The sequence below is a fragment of the Salmo trutta genome, chromosome 14 (assembly GCF_901001165.1).
Source record: "Salmo trutta chromosome 14, fSalTru1.1, whole genome shotgun sequence".
NCBI lineage: Eukaryota > Metazoa > Chordata > Actinopteri > Salmoniformes > Salmonidae > Salmo > Salmo trutta.
Window position 1 is genome coordinate 73341876 of NC_042970.1, and position 19341 is coordinate 73361216.

The window sequence follows — 19341 nt, forward strand, 5'->3', positions numbered from 1 at the left end:
GGATCATCCCTACAGGCTTCTTGCCATGGATTATCACTGGAAGCTCCGGGCCATGGATTATCACTGGAGGCTTCGTGCCATGGATCATCACTACAGGCTCCAGGTCATGGATCATCACTGGAGGCTTCGTGCCATGGATCATCACTGGAGGCTTCGGACCATGGATCATCACTGGAGGCTTCTTACGTGGAGCCGGAACACTTCTCACCGGACTAGGGAACGTCGCTGGAGGCTCCGGACTGGGGAACGTCGCTGGAGGCTCCGGACTGGGGAGGCGCACTGGAGGCCTGATGCGTGGGGCTGGCACAACCCGTCCTGGCTGGATGCTTACTTTAGTCCGGCAAGGGCGGGGCGCTGGCACAGGACGAACTGGGCTGTGCAGGCGCACTGGCGACAGTGCGTAGAACTACCGCAGGATATACTGGGCCGTGGAGGCGCACTGGCGACACAGTGCGTAGAACTACCGCAGGATATACTGGGCCGTGGAGGCGCACTGGAGGTCTGGAGCGTATGGCTGGCACAACCCGTCCTGGCTGGATCTTCCCCGTAGCCCGGCAAGCACGGGGCGTTGGAACAGGCCTCACTGGTTTGTGCTGGCGAACTGGGGGTACCGTGCGTAGAGCTGGCGCAGGATAACCTGGGCCGAAGAGATGCACCGGAGACCAGGAACGCTGAGCCAGCACAATCCATCCTGGCTGAATGCCAACTCTAGCACGGCCACTGCGGGGAGCTTGCACAGAGCGCACCAGGCTGTGGCTGCGCACTGGAGACACCGTGCACATTACCGCATAACCCGATGCCTGACCAGTCCTACTCTCCCCACAGTAAGCACGGGGAGTTGGCTCAGGTCTGACTCTGCCAATCTCCCCGTGTGCCCCCCCCTCCCTAGTGGTTGGTATAGTGCCTCGTAATATCGCCACTCCGCTTTTGCTGCCTCAATCTCCTCTTTAGGACGGCGATACACCCCAGCCTGCCTCCAGGGTCCCTTCCCGTCCAGTATCTCCTCCAAGTCCACTGGTCCATTCCACGCTGCTTGGTCTTATTGTGGTGGGATCTTCTGTGACGCTCATCGTAGTGAGGAGTAGACCAAGGTGCAGCGTGGTAAGTGCTCATGATTATCTTTATTTAACTCAGAACACTAAAACAAAACAATAAACAACGGAAAACAAACCTCACGTTTTGCAGGCTAACTGAGCTGTACAAAAAAACAAGATCCCACAACTGAAAGTGGGAAAAAGGGCTGCCTAAGTATGATTCCCAATCAGAGACAACGATAGACAGCTGCCTCTGATTAGGAACCATACTCGCCAAACAACAAAGAAATAGAAAACATAGAATGGAACATAGAACTACAAAATCTAGAATGCCCACCCAAATCACACCCTGACCTAAACAAAATAGAGAAATAAAAGGGCTCTCTATGGTCAGGGCGTGACAGTCGGAGGTGGGTTTTATACTCTGTGGAAGAAGGGGCGGTTCCAGGACTCCTAATGTGATGTCTGGTCACGTGGGCGTGGCCACTGACTTGGTTAAAACATTTATATGAAGAACAATTTTCTCATTTAGAAGGCTAACATCATATTACATCTTTTCACAAATAGTTTTATATTTACTCATTCATTTTATACAACATTCAGATTGAAAACTAATAACTGAGGAATGTACACTTCCAGAGATACCGTTATCTTGTGCTACTGCTTTCTGATGTCACAAAATAAAACAACTTTGACAGGATTGTTCTTTAAATACCCACGGACCATTCCCACATTCCCAAAAATACAAATATTGTTTAATTATTCAAACTTTTGATGTCCAAGTGTCTCTCTGTGTTCCATAGTTTACATTCCAAACTCGAACACCACAGAGCATATAGGCAGCGTATTTTACGACCACCATAAAACAGCCGACTTCCCGCTCTCCCCCTCTACGAGACAGAGCACATTGTAGAGCGGACCCACTCTAACCTGATCCTTCAGATCATCACAGGAGAGTTATGACAGCAGTCACTCGATGTCAGATTTTTTTGTTTTAGATTGGTAAGTTAGTCTAGCGGCCAGCTATCTAAACTTGTAGTAAGCATGGTCAAATTACCAACCCATTGATCATCAGTTATCACATTAAAAACGGCAAACATTTGACTCCCCCCATGGCAAAATGTGTAGAATTGCAGGAAAGTTGTTATAAATGAACTTTAAAACTTAAATTTGTTCTCTTCACTGTCACCAAACAGTTTCTAAACTCATCAATGTTGACACCCATTCTGACAAGTTAACACATACACATACCATTTAGCTCTATCAGATTACACTGCAAGTCTGACTCCCTCTTCCAGGAAGACTGTCCTGGACTTTTCCATCATCCAGTCTTTAATGTGTCTGATGGTGATGTGAGTAGGCACTCCACCCAGCTCCTGGAGACACATGAACTCTAATTGTTGCCAATTAGTGACCAAGTCAATAAAGATCGGTCAATATTTTTCCCCCCCTAATGAAATAGTGTCTGATATTATATTTGGAGTCCTTTACGGAAGGAAAGGTTTCCGTGATGACTTTATCATCCATTTGGATGATAAATATTACATCGCAGGAGAGCAACAAATTATTAAATTAACAAAATGTAGCAAATTATTTAGATGAGAAGAGCATCCACAAATGCCAGGAAAAATACTGTGCTTTCAATAATTTTGTGTTGTGCAAATTATCAAGAAAGCGGCAAGCAAGAGCGAGCTTTAGGTTATCGATAAGATGGTAAAATCCATACTGTTAGATTCAACAATCTATTTTCAAAATCAATAAGTATTGGCATAGAGTACCACAGTATGAGTCATAATACCCATAAAACCTAGCGCTCAACAAGGAAATTGTTTTTCCACCATTCATTTTTCCCATAGGAGATTTTAGAAACACTTAATATAAGGGCTGTGTTTAAAATCAAATCAAATCAAATTGTATTGGTCACATACACATGGTTAGCAGATGTTATTGCGAGTGTAGCGAAATGCTTATGCTTCTAGATCCGACAGTGCAGCAGTATCTAACAGGTAATATCTAACAATTCCACAACAAAACCTAATACACAACAATCTAGTAAAGGAATGGGATAAAAATATATAAATATAAAATATATGGATGAGCATTGACAGAGCGGCTACGATGAAATATATAGCATAGTATAGATAGTGTAGGATACAGTACACAGTATATACATATGAGATAAGTAATGCGAGATATGTAAACATTCTTAAAGTGACTACTGTTCCATTTATTAAAGTGGCCAATGATTTCAAGTCTGTAGGTAGGCAGCCGCCTCTCTGTGCTAGTGATGGGTGTTTAACAATACGATGGCCATAAGATAGAAGTTGGTTTTCAATGTCTCTGTCCCAGCTTTGATGCACCTGTACTGACCTCGTCTTCTGGATGGAAGCGGGGTGAACAGGCAGTGGCTCGGGTGGTTATTGTCCTTGATGATCTTTTTGGCCTTCCTGTGACATCGGGTGCTGTAGGTGTCCTGGAGGGCAGGTCGTTTAGCCCCTTGATGTGTTGTGCAGACCGCACCACCCTCTGGAGAGCCCTGCGGTTGTGGGTGGTGCAGTTGCAGTTGGCGGTGATACAGCCCAACAGAATGCTCTCGATTGTGCAACTGTAAAAGTTAGTGAAGGTTTTCGGTGACAAGCCAATTTTTTTCAGCCTCCTGTGGTTGAAGAGGCGCTGCCCCCAGTGTTGAGGATCAGCGGAGTGGAGATGTTGTTTCCTACCTTCACCACCTGGGGGCAGCCCGCCAGGAACCAGTTGCACAGGGCGGGGTCAAGACCCAGGGACTAAAGCTTAATGATGAGTTTGGAGGGTACTATGGTGTTGAATGATGAGCTGTAGTCAATGAACAGCATTCTTACATAGGTATTCCTCTTGTCCAGATGGGGTAGGGCAGTGTGCAGTGTGACGGCGATTGCATCGTCTGTGGACCTATTGGGGCTGTAGGCAAATTGAAGTGGGTCTAGGGTGACAGGTAAGGTGGAGGTGATATGATCCTTGACTAGTTTCTCAAAGCACTTCATGATGACAGAAGTGAGTGCTATGGGGCGACAGTCATTTAGTTCAGTTACCTTTGCTTTCTTGGGAACAGGAACAATGGTGGCCATCTTGAAGCATGTGGGGACAGCAGACTGGGATAGGGATTGATTGAATATGTCTGTAAACACACCAGCCAGCTGGTCTGCGCATGCTCTGAGGACGCAGCTAGGGATGCCGTCTGGTCCGGCAGCCTTGCGAGGGTTAACATGTTTAAATGGTTTACTCACGTTGGCCATGGAGAAGGAGAGGCCACAGTCTTTGGTAACGGGCCGCGTCGGTGGCACTGTATTGTCCTCAAAGCGCGCAAAGAAATTGTTTAATTTGTCTGGAAGCAAGACATCAATGTCCGCAACGGGGCTGGTTTTCTTTTTGTAATCCGTGAATGTCAGTAGACCCTGCTACATATGTCTCGTGTCTGAGACGTTGAATCACAACTCCACTTTGTCTCTGTACAGACGTTTTGCCTGTTTGATTGGCTTATGGAGGGAATAACTAACTAACTAAACAATACTGTGCTGCCGTATTCATTGACCTGGCCAAAGCTTTTGACTCTGTTAATCACCATATCCTCATCGGCAGACTTAGTAGCCTTGGTTTCTCAAACGATTGCGTCGCCTGGTTCACCAACTACTTCTCTGACAGAGTTCAGTGTGTCAAATCGGAGGGCCTACTGTCTGGACCTCTGGCAGTCTCTATGGGGGTACCACAGGGTTCAATTCTTGGGCCAACTCTTTTCTCTGTATACATAAATGATGTCGCTCTTGCTGCTGGTGAATCTCTGATCCACCTCTACGCAGACGACACCATTCTGTATACTTCTGGCCCTTCTTTGGACACTGTGTTAACAACCCTCCAGACGAGCTTCAATGCCATTCAACTCTCCTTCCGTGGTCTCCAACTGCTCCTAAACACAAGTAAAACTAAATGCATGCTCTTCAACCGATCGCTGCCTGCACCTGCCCGCCCATCCAGCATAACTTCTCTGGACGGTTCTAACTTAGAATTTGTGGACAACTACAAATACCTAGGTGTCTGGTTAGACTGTAAACTCTCCTTCCAGACTCACATCAATCATCTCCAATCCAAAGTGAAATCTAGAATTGGCTTCCTATTTCGCAACAAAGCATCCTTCACTCATGCTGCCAAACATACCCTCGTAAAACTGACCATCCTACCAATCCTCGACTTCGGCGATGTCATTTACAAAATAGCCTCCAATACCCTACTCAACAAGCTGGATGCAGTCTATCACAGTGCCATCCGTTTTGTCACCAAAGCCCCATATACAACCCACCACTGTGACCTGTATGCTCTCGTTGGCTGGCCTTCACTTCATAATCGTCGCCAAACACATTGGCTCCAGGTCATCTACAAGACCCTGCTAGGTAAAGTCCCCCCTTATCTCGGCTCACTGGTCACCATAGCAGCACCCACCTGTAGCACGCGCTCCAGCAGGTATATCTCTCTGGTCACCCCTAAAGCCAACTCCTCCTTTGGTCGTCTCTCCTTCCAGTTCTCAGCTGCCAATGACTGGAACGAACTACAAAAATCTCTGAAACTGGAAACACTTATCTCCCTCACTAGCTTTAAGCACCAGCTGTCAGAGCAGCTCACAGATCTCTGCACCTGTACATAGCCCATCTTTAATTTAGCCCAAACTACTACCTCTTCCCCTACTGTATTTATTTATTTTATTTTGCTCCTTTGCACCATATTATTTATATTTTAACTTTTAACTTTCTTCAAACTACAAATCTACCATTCCAGTGTTTTTCTTGCCATGCTTTATTTACTTTGCCACCATGGCATTTTTTGCCTTTACCTCCCTTATCTCACATCATTGGCTCACATTGTATATAGTCTTATTTTTTTTCTACTGCATCATTGATTGTATGTTGTTTTACTCCATGTGTAACTCGGTGTTTTTCTATGTTGTCGAACTGCTTTGCTTTATCTTGGCCAGGTCGCAATTGTAAATGAGAACTTGTTCTCAACTTGCCTACCTGGTTAAATAAAGGTGAAATAAATAAATAAATAAAATAAATAAAACTACACTGTTCGTATACAACCATATTCCCAGCCACCTTGCCATGGTTAAATGTGGTGGTACGTGCTTTCAGTTGTGCTCGAATGCTGCCATCAATCCACAGTTTCTGGTTAGGGAAGGTTTTAGTAGTCACAGTGGGTACAACATCTCCTATACAGTTCCTTATAAACTCGTTCACCGAGTCAGCGTATACGTCAATGTTGTTCTCTGAGGCTACCCAGAACATGTCCCAGTCCACGTGATCGAAGTAATCTTGAAGCGTGGAACCCAATTGGTCAGACCAGCATTGGATAGACCTAAGCACAACGCTTCCTGTTTTAGATTCTGCATATAGGAGGGGAGCAACAAGATAGAGTCATGGTCAGATTTGCCAAAAGGAGGGCGGTGGAGGGCCTTGTATGCATCGCAGAAGTTAGAGTAGCAATGGTCGAGCATGTTCCTCGCTCGTGTACTGCAATCGATATGCTGATAGAATTTAGGTAGCTTTGTTCTCAAATCAGCTTTGTTAAAATCCCCAGCTACAATAAATGCAGCCTCAGGATATATGGTTTCCAGTTTGCATAAAGTCCAGTGAAGTTCCTTAATGGCCATCTTGGTATCTGCTTGCGATGGGATATACACGGCTGTGACAATAACCGAGGGGAGTTCTCTTGGGAGATAATACGGTCGGCATTTGATCGTGAGTAATTCTAGGTCAGGTGAACAAAAGGACTTGAGTTCCTGTATGTTGTTACAATTACACCATGAGTCGTTAATCATGGAACATGCACCCATCCCTTCTTCTTACCAGAGAGATGTTTATTCCTGTCAGCGCGATGCACTGAAAATCCCGTTGGCTGTACTGACTCCGACAGCATGTCCCAAGCTAGCCATGTTTCCGTGAAACAGAGTATGTTACAATCCCGGATATCTCTTTGGAAAGCAACTCCTGCCCTGATTTCGTCGACTTTGTTAACTAGGGACTGGACATTAGCGAGTAGTGCATCAATACGTGTTCCTCATATTTGGAGTCCTCGATTTGTTCTGCATATTTGGACTCCTCGATTTGTTCTGCATATTTGGAGTCCTCCACTTATTTTAAGTGTTTCTAAAATCCCCTATCGAGATAAATGAAGGGTGGAAAACCGATTGGAACCATTTCCCTGTTTGACCGTTAGGTTTTATGGGTATTATGACATCTCCACTGTGGACACCTCTATTATTGCACGTGTTTACACAGCAAACGCACAATCACCACTTTGAAGTCAATATCTAGCTCTGGTCCAGGGCGCAGTCCTTCACTAGTAGAGATTAGTAGAGGAACCCACACTCTTGCCATGGACCAGAGCTAATAGATATATACCTTTGTTTAATAAATGTCAAAAAAATACATTAAATATCACTAAATAAATGAATTCCATTGAAATATGATGTTAAAAGCACAATTGATTTGACTTTAAATAGCGTTCAAGTTTGATTTTATTATGCTTCAGAACTGTCCCTGTTCTTGTCCATAAAAGTTCTATATGATCTATGGCAGGACGGCAGTGCAACTTCTCATCCACTAGATGTCAGTGTTGTACTGCAAGGCATCTCCAGATTGATTACACTACTTTATTGTGTCTGCTCTGCATGTAGCCTATTTACCCATATGATTAATGAACTTGTGAAGACTACATAAAGAGAACAGCCTCAATTCGTCGGGACATGAACTCCACAAGGTGTCGAAAGCGTTCCACAGGGATGCTGGCCCATGTTTACTCCAATGCTTCCCACAGTTTTGTCAAGTTGGCTGGATGTCCTTTGGGTGGTGGACCATTCTTGATACACACGGGAAACTGTTGAGTGTGAAAAACCCAGCAGCGTTGCAGTTCTTGACACAAACTGGTGTGCCTGGCATTTACTACCATACCCTGTTCAAAGGCCCATAAATCTTTTGTCTTTTGTCTCAATCGTCTCAAGGCTTAAAAATCCTCTTTAACCTGTCTCCTCCTCTTCATCTACACTGATTGAAGTGGATTTAACAATTGACATCAATAAGGGATCATAGCTTTCACCTGGATTCACCTGGCCAGTTGGTCACATACACAGTAAGAGCAGGTGTTCTTAATGTTTTGTACACTCAGTGTATGTCTCATGCTCTGTGTACAATATGCATGGTACCACACACCAGGGACATTCTGTGGTCTTGGTTTATTATTATATGATCTCACATCCCATTAACAAACCCCTTAAAAGGAAGTGTGCTTGTATGTTGTACTTCCCCTCAGTCCTATTTTAAGACATTGTCATACTTTTCACACACACACGCACGCGCACGCACGCACGCACACACACACACACACACACACACACACATACACACACACAGCAGATCCTGTTTGCCTCCACCTAGAGCAGATGCTTCCACATCCACACAGAAGAGAGACTGCTTGCTCCTTCAAAGATGCTTGTCTGTCGATACCATCTCTCACTTTGGATATTTGTTCTGCTTATCTGTTATCTACAACTTTGGGGTAAGTACTTTGAATATGAATTTACTCATACTTATGTTGTAGATTTCAGGGTAAAGTAGTTGAGCCATGTCAGTTACAGAGATATTTCAATGATGCTTGGCATCAGTTCTGTCATCTTTATTTCCTGACAATTTAAGTAGTCTATTTGGATGGGGTATTGTGATTCTAGATCACAGGAGGTTGGTGGCACCTTAATTGGGGAGGACGGGCTCAGGGTAATGATCGCAGCGGAATTAGTCGAATGGTATCAAATACATCAAATACATCGTTTCCAGGTGTTTGATGCCATTCCATTATGAGCCGTTCTCCCCTCAGCAGCCTCCTGTGTCCTATATCTGTTTAGTGGAATACAGTGTTTACTATTAGTGGGTCTCACACTTGACTGCTCCTCCCCAGATACAGTATCCTCAGACCTCCACTCGGTCCCCCTCCCAACACCCTCCCTTACCCAGGCCTCCTCTGTAGGCAACACCGTCCTGGGGGCTGTGGTCCTGGTCTGTCGGGCCCCTGAGGGCCCTGGAGGGACCCTGTTCAGACTCCACCGGGTTAAAAAGCTGGTGGACAACATGACTTTCCCCAGTGAGAGACAGGAGGCCCAGTTCAGAGTTACAGTGAAGGAGGATTCAGCCCGGGAGGTTCTATACTGCTGCCTGTATCAGAACAGCCAGGGGATGTATAGCCCATACAGCCACTATCTGACTCTGAAACAACAAGGTGAGTTTTACAGTTTTATAGTGAGTTTTATATTTATGATTGATGATTTTGGATCAGGTAGTTGAGTACGGTGGAGCCGTGGATCTGGGACAGAAACTACGGCAAGCACCATGATCACTACAAATAATGATGATAATCAAAGTCACAGAAATCTTTTTCTGCCATTTATTGTAACTGTCACGTTCACTGTCCTCAAACTAATTCCACATTCTTTATTTGAAGAAAACCAATAAACAGGTAAACAAAACAATAAACAGGTAAACAGAAAGAAACGTGACACAACTGTGGCGCACACAAAACACTCACAGAAATAATAATTACCCACAAACACAGCTGGGGCTAAGGCTGCCTAAGTATGATTCCCAATCAGAGACAACGATAGACAGGTGCCTCTGATTAGGAACCATACTGGCCAAAACACAAACAAATAGAAAACATAGAAAACATGTCACACCCTGACCTAACCAAACTAGAGGAAAATAAAACGTCTCTCTAAGGTCAGGGCGTGACAGTACCCCCCCCCCCCAAAGGTGCGGACTCCCGGCCACAAACCTGAACCTATAGGGGAGGGTCCGGCGGGCATCTACCCATGGTGGCGGCTCCGGTTCAGGGCTTGGCCCCTGCTCCGCCCGCTGATCCCTCCGCTTTTGTATAACCGGACCGTGGATCGTCGGAGGAGGAACCGGACCGTGGATCATCGCCGGAGGCTCTGGATTGCAGACCGCCGCCGGGAGTCTGGACTGCAGACCGCCGCCAGAGACTCTGGACTGCAGACCGCCGCCGGAGACTCTGGACTGCAGACCGCCGCCGGAGACTCTGGACTGTAGACCGTCGCTGAAGACTCTGGACTGCGGACCATCGCTGAAGACTCTGGACTGCGGACCGTCGCTGAAGACTCCGGACTGCGGACCGTCACTGGAGGCTCCGGACCGTCACTGGAGGCTCCGGACCGGGGACCGTTGCTGGAGGCTCCGGACTGGGGACCGTCGCTGGAGGCTCCGGCCCGGGGGACGTTGCTGGAGGCTCCGGACCGGGGGACGTCGTTGCAGGCTCCGGACCGGGGGACGTCGTTGCAGGCTCCGGACCGGGGGACGTCGTTGCAGGCTCCGTGCCATGGATCATCAATGGAGGATCCGGGCCATGGATTATCACTGGAGGCTCCGGGCCATGGATTATCACTGGAGGCTTCGTGCCATGGATCATCCCTACAAGCTCCGGGCCATGGATCATCACTGGAGGCTTCGTGCCATGGATTATCACTGGAGGCTCCGGGCCATGGATTATCACTGGAGGTTTTGTGCCATGGATCATCACTACAGGCTCCGGCCATGGATCCTCACTGGAGGCTTCATGTCATGGATCATCACTGGAGGCTTCGAACCATGGATCATCACTGGAGGCTTCGGACCATGGATCATCACTGGAGGCTTCGGACCATGGATCATCACTGGAGGCTTCTTATGTGGAGCTGGAATCGGTCTCACCGGACTGGGGAGACGCACTGGAGACCGGGTGCGCAGAGCAGGCACAGGGTATCCTGGGCCGTGGAGGCGCACTGGAGGTCTGGAGCTTAGGGCTGGCACAACCCGTCCTGGCTGGATGCTTACTTTAGCCTGGCAAGTGCGGGGCGCTGGCACAGGACGAACTGGTCTGTGAAGGCGCACTGGTGACACAGTGCGTAGAACTGGTGCAGGATATACTGGGCCATGGAGGCGCACTGAAGGTCTGGAGCGTATGGCTGGCACAACCCGTCCTGGCTGGATGCTCAGTTTAGCCCGGCAAGTGCGGGGTGCTGGCACAGGACGAACTGGGCCGTGAAGGCGCACTGGCGACACAGTGCGTAAAGCTGGCACAGGATATCCTGGACCGAGGAGGCGCACTGTAGACCAGGAGCACTGAGCTGGCACCACCTTTCCTGGCTGAATGCTAACTCTAGCCTGGCAAATGCGGGGCGTGGGCACAGAGCGCACCGGGCTGTGAATGCGCACTGGCGACACAGTGCGCATCACCGCATAACACGGTGCTTGCTCAGTCACTCGCTCCCCACGGTAAGCACAGGGAGTTGGCTCAGGTCTCCACCCTGACTTAGCCAATCTCCCCGTGTGCCCCCCCCAAAACATTTTTTGGGGGCTGCCTCTCGTGTTTCCGTCATTGTTGATTCTCCCCGGTTCAGCTCGTCTTCCCAGTAAGCGCATGCTGCTTGGCCTTCTTGTGGTGGGTAATTCTGTCACGTTCACTGTCCTCAAACTCCCTGTCATAGATAAGCCAAGGCGCAGCGTGCCGGTAATGCCACATTCTTTATTTGAAGAAAACCAAACAAAACAATAAACAGGTAAACAGAAAGAAACGTGACACAACTGTGGCGCACACAAAACACTCACAGAAATAATAATTACCCACAAACACAGGTGGGGAAAAGGCTGCCTAAGTATGATTCCCAACAAGAGACAACGATAGACAGCTGCCTCTGATTAGGAACCATACTCGGCCAAAACACAAAGAAATAGAAAACATAGAATGCCCACCCCATGTCACACCCTGACCTAACCAAACTAGAGGAAAATAAAATGTCTCTCTAAGGTCAGGGCGTGACAGTAACAGTAAATGCTATTTCAAAGTGAGAAACGGTTCTGAGGTTTATGCTAGGTTTAAAGCCACTTGTGGTGGAAGTCAATAAACACTCCTATCCGCTTCTCCACCACCACTGGCAAAACTGCCATAGGTGTGTGTGCTTGAATGTGTGTATCGTACTGTTACACCCTGCGGGTTATATAGAAACCACAAAAATCAAGCTTGACAGTTAAGGCAGGATGTGTGAATGACAACAGAGGGTAAACTTAAATGGCAGTTCTCACATTTCCTCAGAGACCGGATTTACAGCTTCTGCTAAATATCCAACGTCTAAATGTATAGTTTCAGTACATAATGCCTATAGACTACTATGCATTTGGTTTGATAAAGTTTATTACGAAAGTAACAAGCTCTTGAATTCATCTCCTTGGAGTTGAAAGGAAGCTCCCTTCTTTACTTTTCTTATAGTAGGAAGACTTCACCATTACAACCCCTTTATAGCAAATCAAATTTCAAATCAAATCAAATGTATTTACATCAGCTGATGTCACAAAGTGCTGTACAGAAACCCAGCCTAAAACCCAAACAGCATGCGATGCAGATGTAGAGGCACAGTGGTTAGGAAAAACTCCCTAGAAAGGCCAGAACCTAGGATGAAACCTAGAGAGGAACCAGGCTATGAGGGGTGGCCAGTCCTCTTCTGGCTGTACCGGGTGGAGATTATAACAGAATATGGCCAAGATGTTCAAATGTTCATAGATGACCAGCAGGGTCAAATAATAATAATCATAGTGGTTGTAGAGGGGGCAACAGGTCAGCACCTCAGGAGTAAATGTCAGTTGGCTTTTCATAACTGATCATTCAGAGTATCTCTACTGCTCCTGCTGTCTCTAGAGAGTTGAAAACAGCAAGTCTGGGACAAGGTAACATGTCCGGTGAACAGGTCAGGGTTCCATAGCCGCAGGCAGAACAGTTGAAACTAGAGCAGCAGCACGACCAGGTGGACTGGGTACAGCAAGGAGTCATCAGGCCAGGTAGTCCTGAGGCGTGGTCCTAGGGCTCAGGTCCCCCTGCGAAAGAGAGAGAGAGAGAGAGAGAGAGAGAGAGAGAGAGAGAGAGAGAGAGAAAAAAAAAGAGAATTAGAAAGAGCATACTTAAATTCACACAGGATACCGGATAAGACAGGAGAAATACTCCAGATATAACAGACTGACCCTAGCCCTCCGACACATAAACTAATGCAGCATAAATCTTGCTCTCTCTCCGTCTCTCTCTCTCTCTCTCTCTCTCTCTCTCTCTCTCTCTCTCTCTAGGTGTAGCCTCTCCTAGAGCTCCTCCTCCTCCTCCCCCCTCTCTCCTCCCACCCCTCCTCTCAGTTGATCCCCCAGGTGGTCAGGTGAAGCGCGGCCAGACGTTATCCTTCCACTGCTCCCCCCCTCCTCCTCACTCCCAGCAGAGCCCGAAACCAGAGGCCTTCCTACTGCTGAGGACAGCTAAAGCGACTGGGCACTCCATGGGGAGCTCCATGGTCCACCCCCAGGCCTCCCTGGTGTCCCACTCCACAGCCCAGACCGGGGCCTTCCACCTGGGGCCCGTGAGGGGAGGCGAGGGGGGGTCCTACACCTGCCTCTACCAGGTTACAGTGCCTCGTCAGGGACCGGCTAATTCAACCGCCAGTCATCCAGTTCTTGTCACGGTCACAGGTGAGAGATCTGGTTGAGGGGTGAAATTTCAGCTCGACACTGATTTAATGTCAGTTATGTATTGTATTCCCAATGGTTAAGGTTAGAATTGTGTGTGAGAAAAATATGATACCCATACTCTCTCTCCATCTTTTCTCTGGTGGGCCTGCCATCCCAGAGCTGTTGCCGGTGCCCACTCTCTCTCTCCAGAGCCAGGCTGGGGAGTGGGCCTTGGTGTGTACTGGCTCACCTGCCTTCCCTGGTGCCCGCTTCTCTCTATACCGCCTGGGAAGTACCTTCCCTGATGCCACCCGTAGTGCCCCCGCTACCCGGCATCGTGCCCTTTTTGGTCTTTCATCCCAGGACGGCCCGTTGTCGGACCAGTACCAGTGCCAATACAGTTCCCTGCTGGGAGCAGAGTGGAGCCACTCAGAGAGAAGTCCACTGCTGGTTGTGCCTAGAGTCATAGGTCTGCATCTCTCTGATGTCTGTGTCTGTCTGAGCCTGTGTGCGTCAACTCATACCACTCAAGAGGCAGCCTTGAATTATTTTTCACCTATAATAATGTCTGTCATTCTCTTCCAGAAAATACCACCATCTCCCCTCCCTCCTCACCAGGTAACTCACTGAACCACTACAGTCAACAAATCACCCTCTGACTGGGTACTGATGTTAGACACAGTGTGGGCCTGATGTTTGGTATTGATATTAGACACAGAGTGGGCCTGATGTATGGTATTGATGTTAGACACAGTGTGGGCCTGATGTTTGCTATTGATATTAGACACAGTTTGGGCCTGATGTTTGGTATTGATATTAGACACAGTGTGGGCCTGATGTTTGGTATTGATGTTCGACACAGAGTGGGCCTGATGTTTGGTATTGATATTAGACACAGTGTGGGCCTGATGTTTGGTATTGATGTTAGACACAGAGTGGGCCTGATGTTTGGTATTGATATTAGACACAGTGTGGGCCTGATGTTAGACAGTGTGGGCCTGATGTTTGGTATTGATGTTAGACACAGTGTGGGCCTGATGTTTGGTATTGATATTAGACACAGTGTGGGCCTGATGTTTGGTATTGATATTAGACACAGAGTGGGCCTGGTGCTGGGCATTTTATATGTAGGCTACACTACAGAGGTGGACCTTTATTTGATCACCCTGTTGCAGGACATTTCAAACTTGTAATCCATTTGAGGTAAAGGTTTCTGAAGTTTGTAATTTCTACAGATTTTTCATTACGAAATGTTTTTTAACTTCTACAAACATTTTAAATAATTATAATCTGGAAATTACAACAACATTTCCTGTTGCTGCAGGATTATTTTCCTGCTGTAGCAAACTGGCTCAAACTAAGATAAGTATGTATATGAGGGTTCGTTGATTGACAGGTGATATTTGCTTTCTGGTAGGGCTGACTGGTGTGGACTGGCCTCTGGTGTTGGGATGTCTTTCTGTTGTGGTTCTGTTCTTCATTGTACTGGTGGGCGTGGGTGTGGCAGTGCAGAGGAAAGGTAACGTTACACCTGTTAACCTATAGTCTGTTCCCAGAACAGTTTGTGCTCTCTTGTCAACCGGGAGCGGTTTACCTTAATAGGAGTTGGCAGGACAGCACAAACTGATCTGGGACCAGGCTAGTAAACCTTTAAAGAAATGTCCTTTACCATTCAAAATATGACATCACTGACTCTGTTCATTACACCTTTTTCACTTTCTAATTCTCTTCTCTCATTTCTCTTCTCATTGTCCAGTTAAGGTAATAGTGGAAGAAAAGCGTAAAAGGTGGGTGTTGGATCCTCTATCTATGAGTCTCTAACTTTCGGGGAAGTACAGTAATATCATAGAGCATGAGATGTTTTAGAATAGTATTTCTAATAGTATTTCTCCCTTTAAAATAGTATTTATATTGGTATTTCTCCCTTTAAAATAGTATTTATATTAGTATTTCTCCCTTTAGAATCCTTTTTCTAATAGCATTTCTCCCTTTAGAATAGTTTTCTAATAGTATTTCTCCCTTTAAAATAGTATTTATAGTAGTATTCATCTCTTGTATCTAGAGAGGGGGCTCTTCTATGGGCCAAGCTTAATTCCAGGGACCATGTTCTTGGTGAGTGTTTTTAAGTAAATAGAGTGATTCAGTGATTTTATGTCTCATGATGCTTTCATGTAGTCATCATCACTGACATCCTTTTTTACATTATTCTATTTGTTTGTGTGTTATTGTTTTCCAGACCTTACCCTCAAACGTGTCAGCATTACCTCTCAGGTAAGGTCTCTCTCTACAATTCAACTGAATTTACTTTGTTATTTATCTAAAAGGTAAACCTACTCTCATTGACTTCCTCCACCTTTTGGACACCTAAGCAACAACCACACATCTGATAATAATACATCACATCACATCACATCACATCACATCACATCTCTCTCTCTCTCTCTCTCTCTCTCACGTTATTGACATGGAAAATGAAATGACTTACATTGTCAAAATATACATATATAAAAAATGGAGGGACCAACAGCAATAACAATATTAGTAGTGGAAATGGGACTACCATTAACAGCAACGACAACAACAATATTAATGAGAATAATAATACATTAAAGAAATGTTAGTAGACCAGTCTCAACCTGACTGAGAAGCCACATGGCATGGTATGAAAGGCAAAACAAAATGGAAAATATTATTGACATTACATTGCACTTTTCACTGGCTGACCCTCAGGTTGTGTGCTCCCTGAGTCTGTACCTAGTCAGTGTTTCCCTCAGTTTTTTTATCAGTCACAGTGGTCAGATAGTCTGACACCATGTACTGTCCGTTTAGAGCCAAATAGTATTGAAGTTTACTTTGATTTTCTTGTGGTGTCTTTCCAATAGGTGATATATTTTTATTTTTGCTTTGTGATGATTTGGTTGGGCCAGATTTTCTGAGTGCTGTCTTGAGGCTCTATGGAGTTGGTTTGGGTTAGTGAACTGAGCCTCAGAACCAGCTGGCTGAGGGGACTCTTCCCTTGTTTCATGTCTTGACATTGTAGGGCTTTGTGATGGAATGTTTTGGGGTCACTTGTTTTTAGATGGTTGTAAAATTTGATGGCTCTTTTTTCTATTCGAATAAGGAGGGGGTATTGGCCCAATTCTGAGTTTGTCTTTGCACTTGCAATACAGTCTTGCAAAACTCTGCATGCAGTATTTCGATGAGATGTTTGTCGCATTTAGTAAAATCATTATTAGAGAGCAGATCCCATTCTCTGCTGCCATATAGAGCAATTTTGGTTCTATAACTGATTGGAAAATTTTGAGCCAGATTCTAATTAGAATTTAGATTTTAATGTTCCTTTTAATGGAATAGAATGCTCTTCTAGCTTTGTCTCAGCTCGTTTACAGCCATGTGAAAGCTACCTGTGTTGCTGATATTTAGTCCTAGATACATGTCGTTTTTGGTGTGTTCTAACTGTGTCCAAATAGAATCATTATATTGAGGTTTTTTAGGTTAACTGTCAGAGCACAGGTCTGACAGAACCTGTGCAGATGATCCAGGTGCTGCTGTAACCCCTCCTTAGTGGGAGACAGCAGCACCAGGTCATTTGCGTACAGTAGACACTTGATTTCGGTGTTGTGTACGGTGAAACCAGTTGCTGCAGATTCTTCTAATGTTTTTGCCAATTCATTAATGTAGATGTTAAATAGTGTTGGACTTATTGAGCAGCCCTGTTTCACTCCATGTCCCTGTTGCAAACCGCATATTTCTTTTTAGTGAACATTGATTTGATAACACTGTTTTCCCTCCAATACCACTTTCTATTAGTTTATAATAAAAAAATACTTGCGTGTCAAATTGAATCAAATGCTTTCTTGAAGTCGACAAAACACGAGTAGATTGTGCCTTTGTTTTGGTTTATTTGTTGGTGAATTAGAGTGTGGAAGGTGTAAATGTGGTCTGTTGTACATATATTTTTTTTAATCTGGCTTCTGCTCAGGATGTTGTGCTCATCAAGGAAATGACATAGTGTACTATTTATGATACTGCAGAGAATTGTCCCCAAGTTGCTGTTAATGCAAATTCCTCTGTAATTATTTGGGTCAAATTTGTCTCCATTTTTATAGATTGGTCTGATCAATCCTTGGTTCCAAAAATAGGGGGAAATGCCTGCAGTGAGGATAATATTGAAGAGTTTGAGTATAGCCAATTTGAATTTGTGATCTGTAAATTTGATCATTTCATTTAAAATACCATCAGCTCCACAGGCCTTTTTGGGTTGGAGACTATATCGTTTTTCCAATAATTCTTCTTCTGTAGTTGGGGTATCCACAGGATTCTGATAGTCTTTGACTGCTGATTCAAGTATTTTATATTTTTCTTGTATATATCTTTTTGTTCAGGGCTCTTTGTTATATTGCTGTAGAGGTTTGCAAAGGTGATTTCTCCACATATCCCCATTTTGGAATTCCAACATGCAACATAAAAAGATTTCATAATTGTTTTTTATTTAATTTTCTACAGTAAAATTAACAGTAAACATTACACTCACAGAAGTTCCAAAAGAATAAATACATTTCAAATGTCATATTATGTCTATATACAGTGTTGTAACAATGTGCAAATAGTTAAAGTACAAAAGGGAAAATAATGAAACATCAATATGTTTGTTTTCAGAATGGTGTTTGTTCTTCACCCTTTTCTTGTCACAACAGCAGTGTGCACGTAGCCTGTCTTCTCTTGAGAGCCAGGTCTGCCTACGACGGCCTTTCTCAATAGCAAGTCTATGCTCACTGAGTCTGTATGTAGTCAAAGCTTTCCTTAAGTTTGGGTCAGTCACAGTGGTCAGCTATTCTGCCACTGTGTACTCTCTGTTTAGGGCCAAATAGTATCCTAGTTTGCTCTGTTTTTGTTGTTGATTCTTTCCAATGGGTCAAGTAATGATCTTTTTGTTTTCTCATGTTTTGGTTGGGTCTAATTGTGTTGCTGTCCTGGGGCTCTGTGGTCTCTGTCTGCCTCCCTACTGAACACAAGCACGCTTTGAGAACTTCTCATTACTGCTCCTCTGTGACCTGGGCCGGCCTGCATGGGCCCTCCTCCTCGTTAGCTGTACTCATCTCCTTAATTAGCTTGATGAGGTGGACTTATTAAGCTAAACCCTCTCCCCAGACAAGGTGCTAGTATATGGGTTACCGTGGACAGAGTCACCACAATGCTGTCGTCATGACTTCATGTGAAGCTATAATCCATCAGGGGAAACGGACTGTCTTTGGATCCTAAAAGAGTTCAAAAGGAAGTGTTTGGATTTTACGTAATGAAACCGCATTTGTTTCTGCATGTGTTGCTTCAAAAGAAAAAGGAAGTTTGAAAATGTGCCTTAAATGTGCTGTAATAATGAAACCGCATGTGTGTGTGTGCAGGAATGGGGTAACGACGACAGAGCAGCAGAGACAGCCTTCAGCAGGTCCCCTCCATGGAGAACTCTCTCTACGTTTGGCAACACACCATCCTCCTGACCTCCTTCACCCCTCCCTCGTTCCCTCTATTCTCACTCGTTCTCTCTCCCTGACCTTTCTCATCTCTATACAGTACTTCTCTTCATGCTCCCTGTTCTTCTTTCTGATCTCTCGTTCTCTCTGTCACCTTTTCTTTCCCTCTCCATCCTTCTTCTCTCTCTTTCCCTCTCCATCCTTCTCTTCTCTCTCTTTCCCTCTCTTCTCTCTCTCCCTGAACCCTTTCCCTCTCTATCCCTCTCTATCCCCCTCTTCTCTCTCTCCCTG

At 45.5% G+C, this 19341-nt stretch overlaps 1 protein-coding gene across 2 annotated transcripts; it reads left to right on the forward strand.

The window, feature by feature from the left end:
* The first annotated feature begins 8470 nt into the window (after positions 1-8470).
* LOC115147344 (uncharacterized) lies at positions 8471-19341 on the forward strand. Of its 2 annotated transcripts, XM_029689545.1 has the most exons (10): positions 8472-8612; positions 9009-9326; positions 13211-13600; positions 13758-14048; positions 14165-14197; positions 14997-15098; positions 15336-15366; positions 15642-15691; positions 15816-15850; positions 18982-19341. In XM_029689545.1, exons 1-10 carry the CDS (start codon positions 8543-8545, stop codon positions 19075-19077), a joined length of 1416 nt encoding a protein of 471 aa, XP_029545405.1. In that variant the 5' UTR covers positions 8472-8542; the 3' UTR covers positions 19078-19341. The 2 variants fall into 2 exon arrangements, with proteins under 2 accessions (XP_029545406.1, XP_029545405.1); XM_029689546.1 differs by lacking the exon at positions 15642-15691 and having other exon boundaries at positions 8471-8612; positions 18982-19340.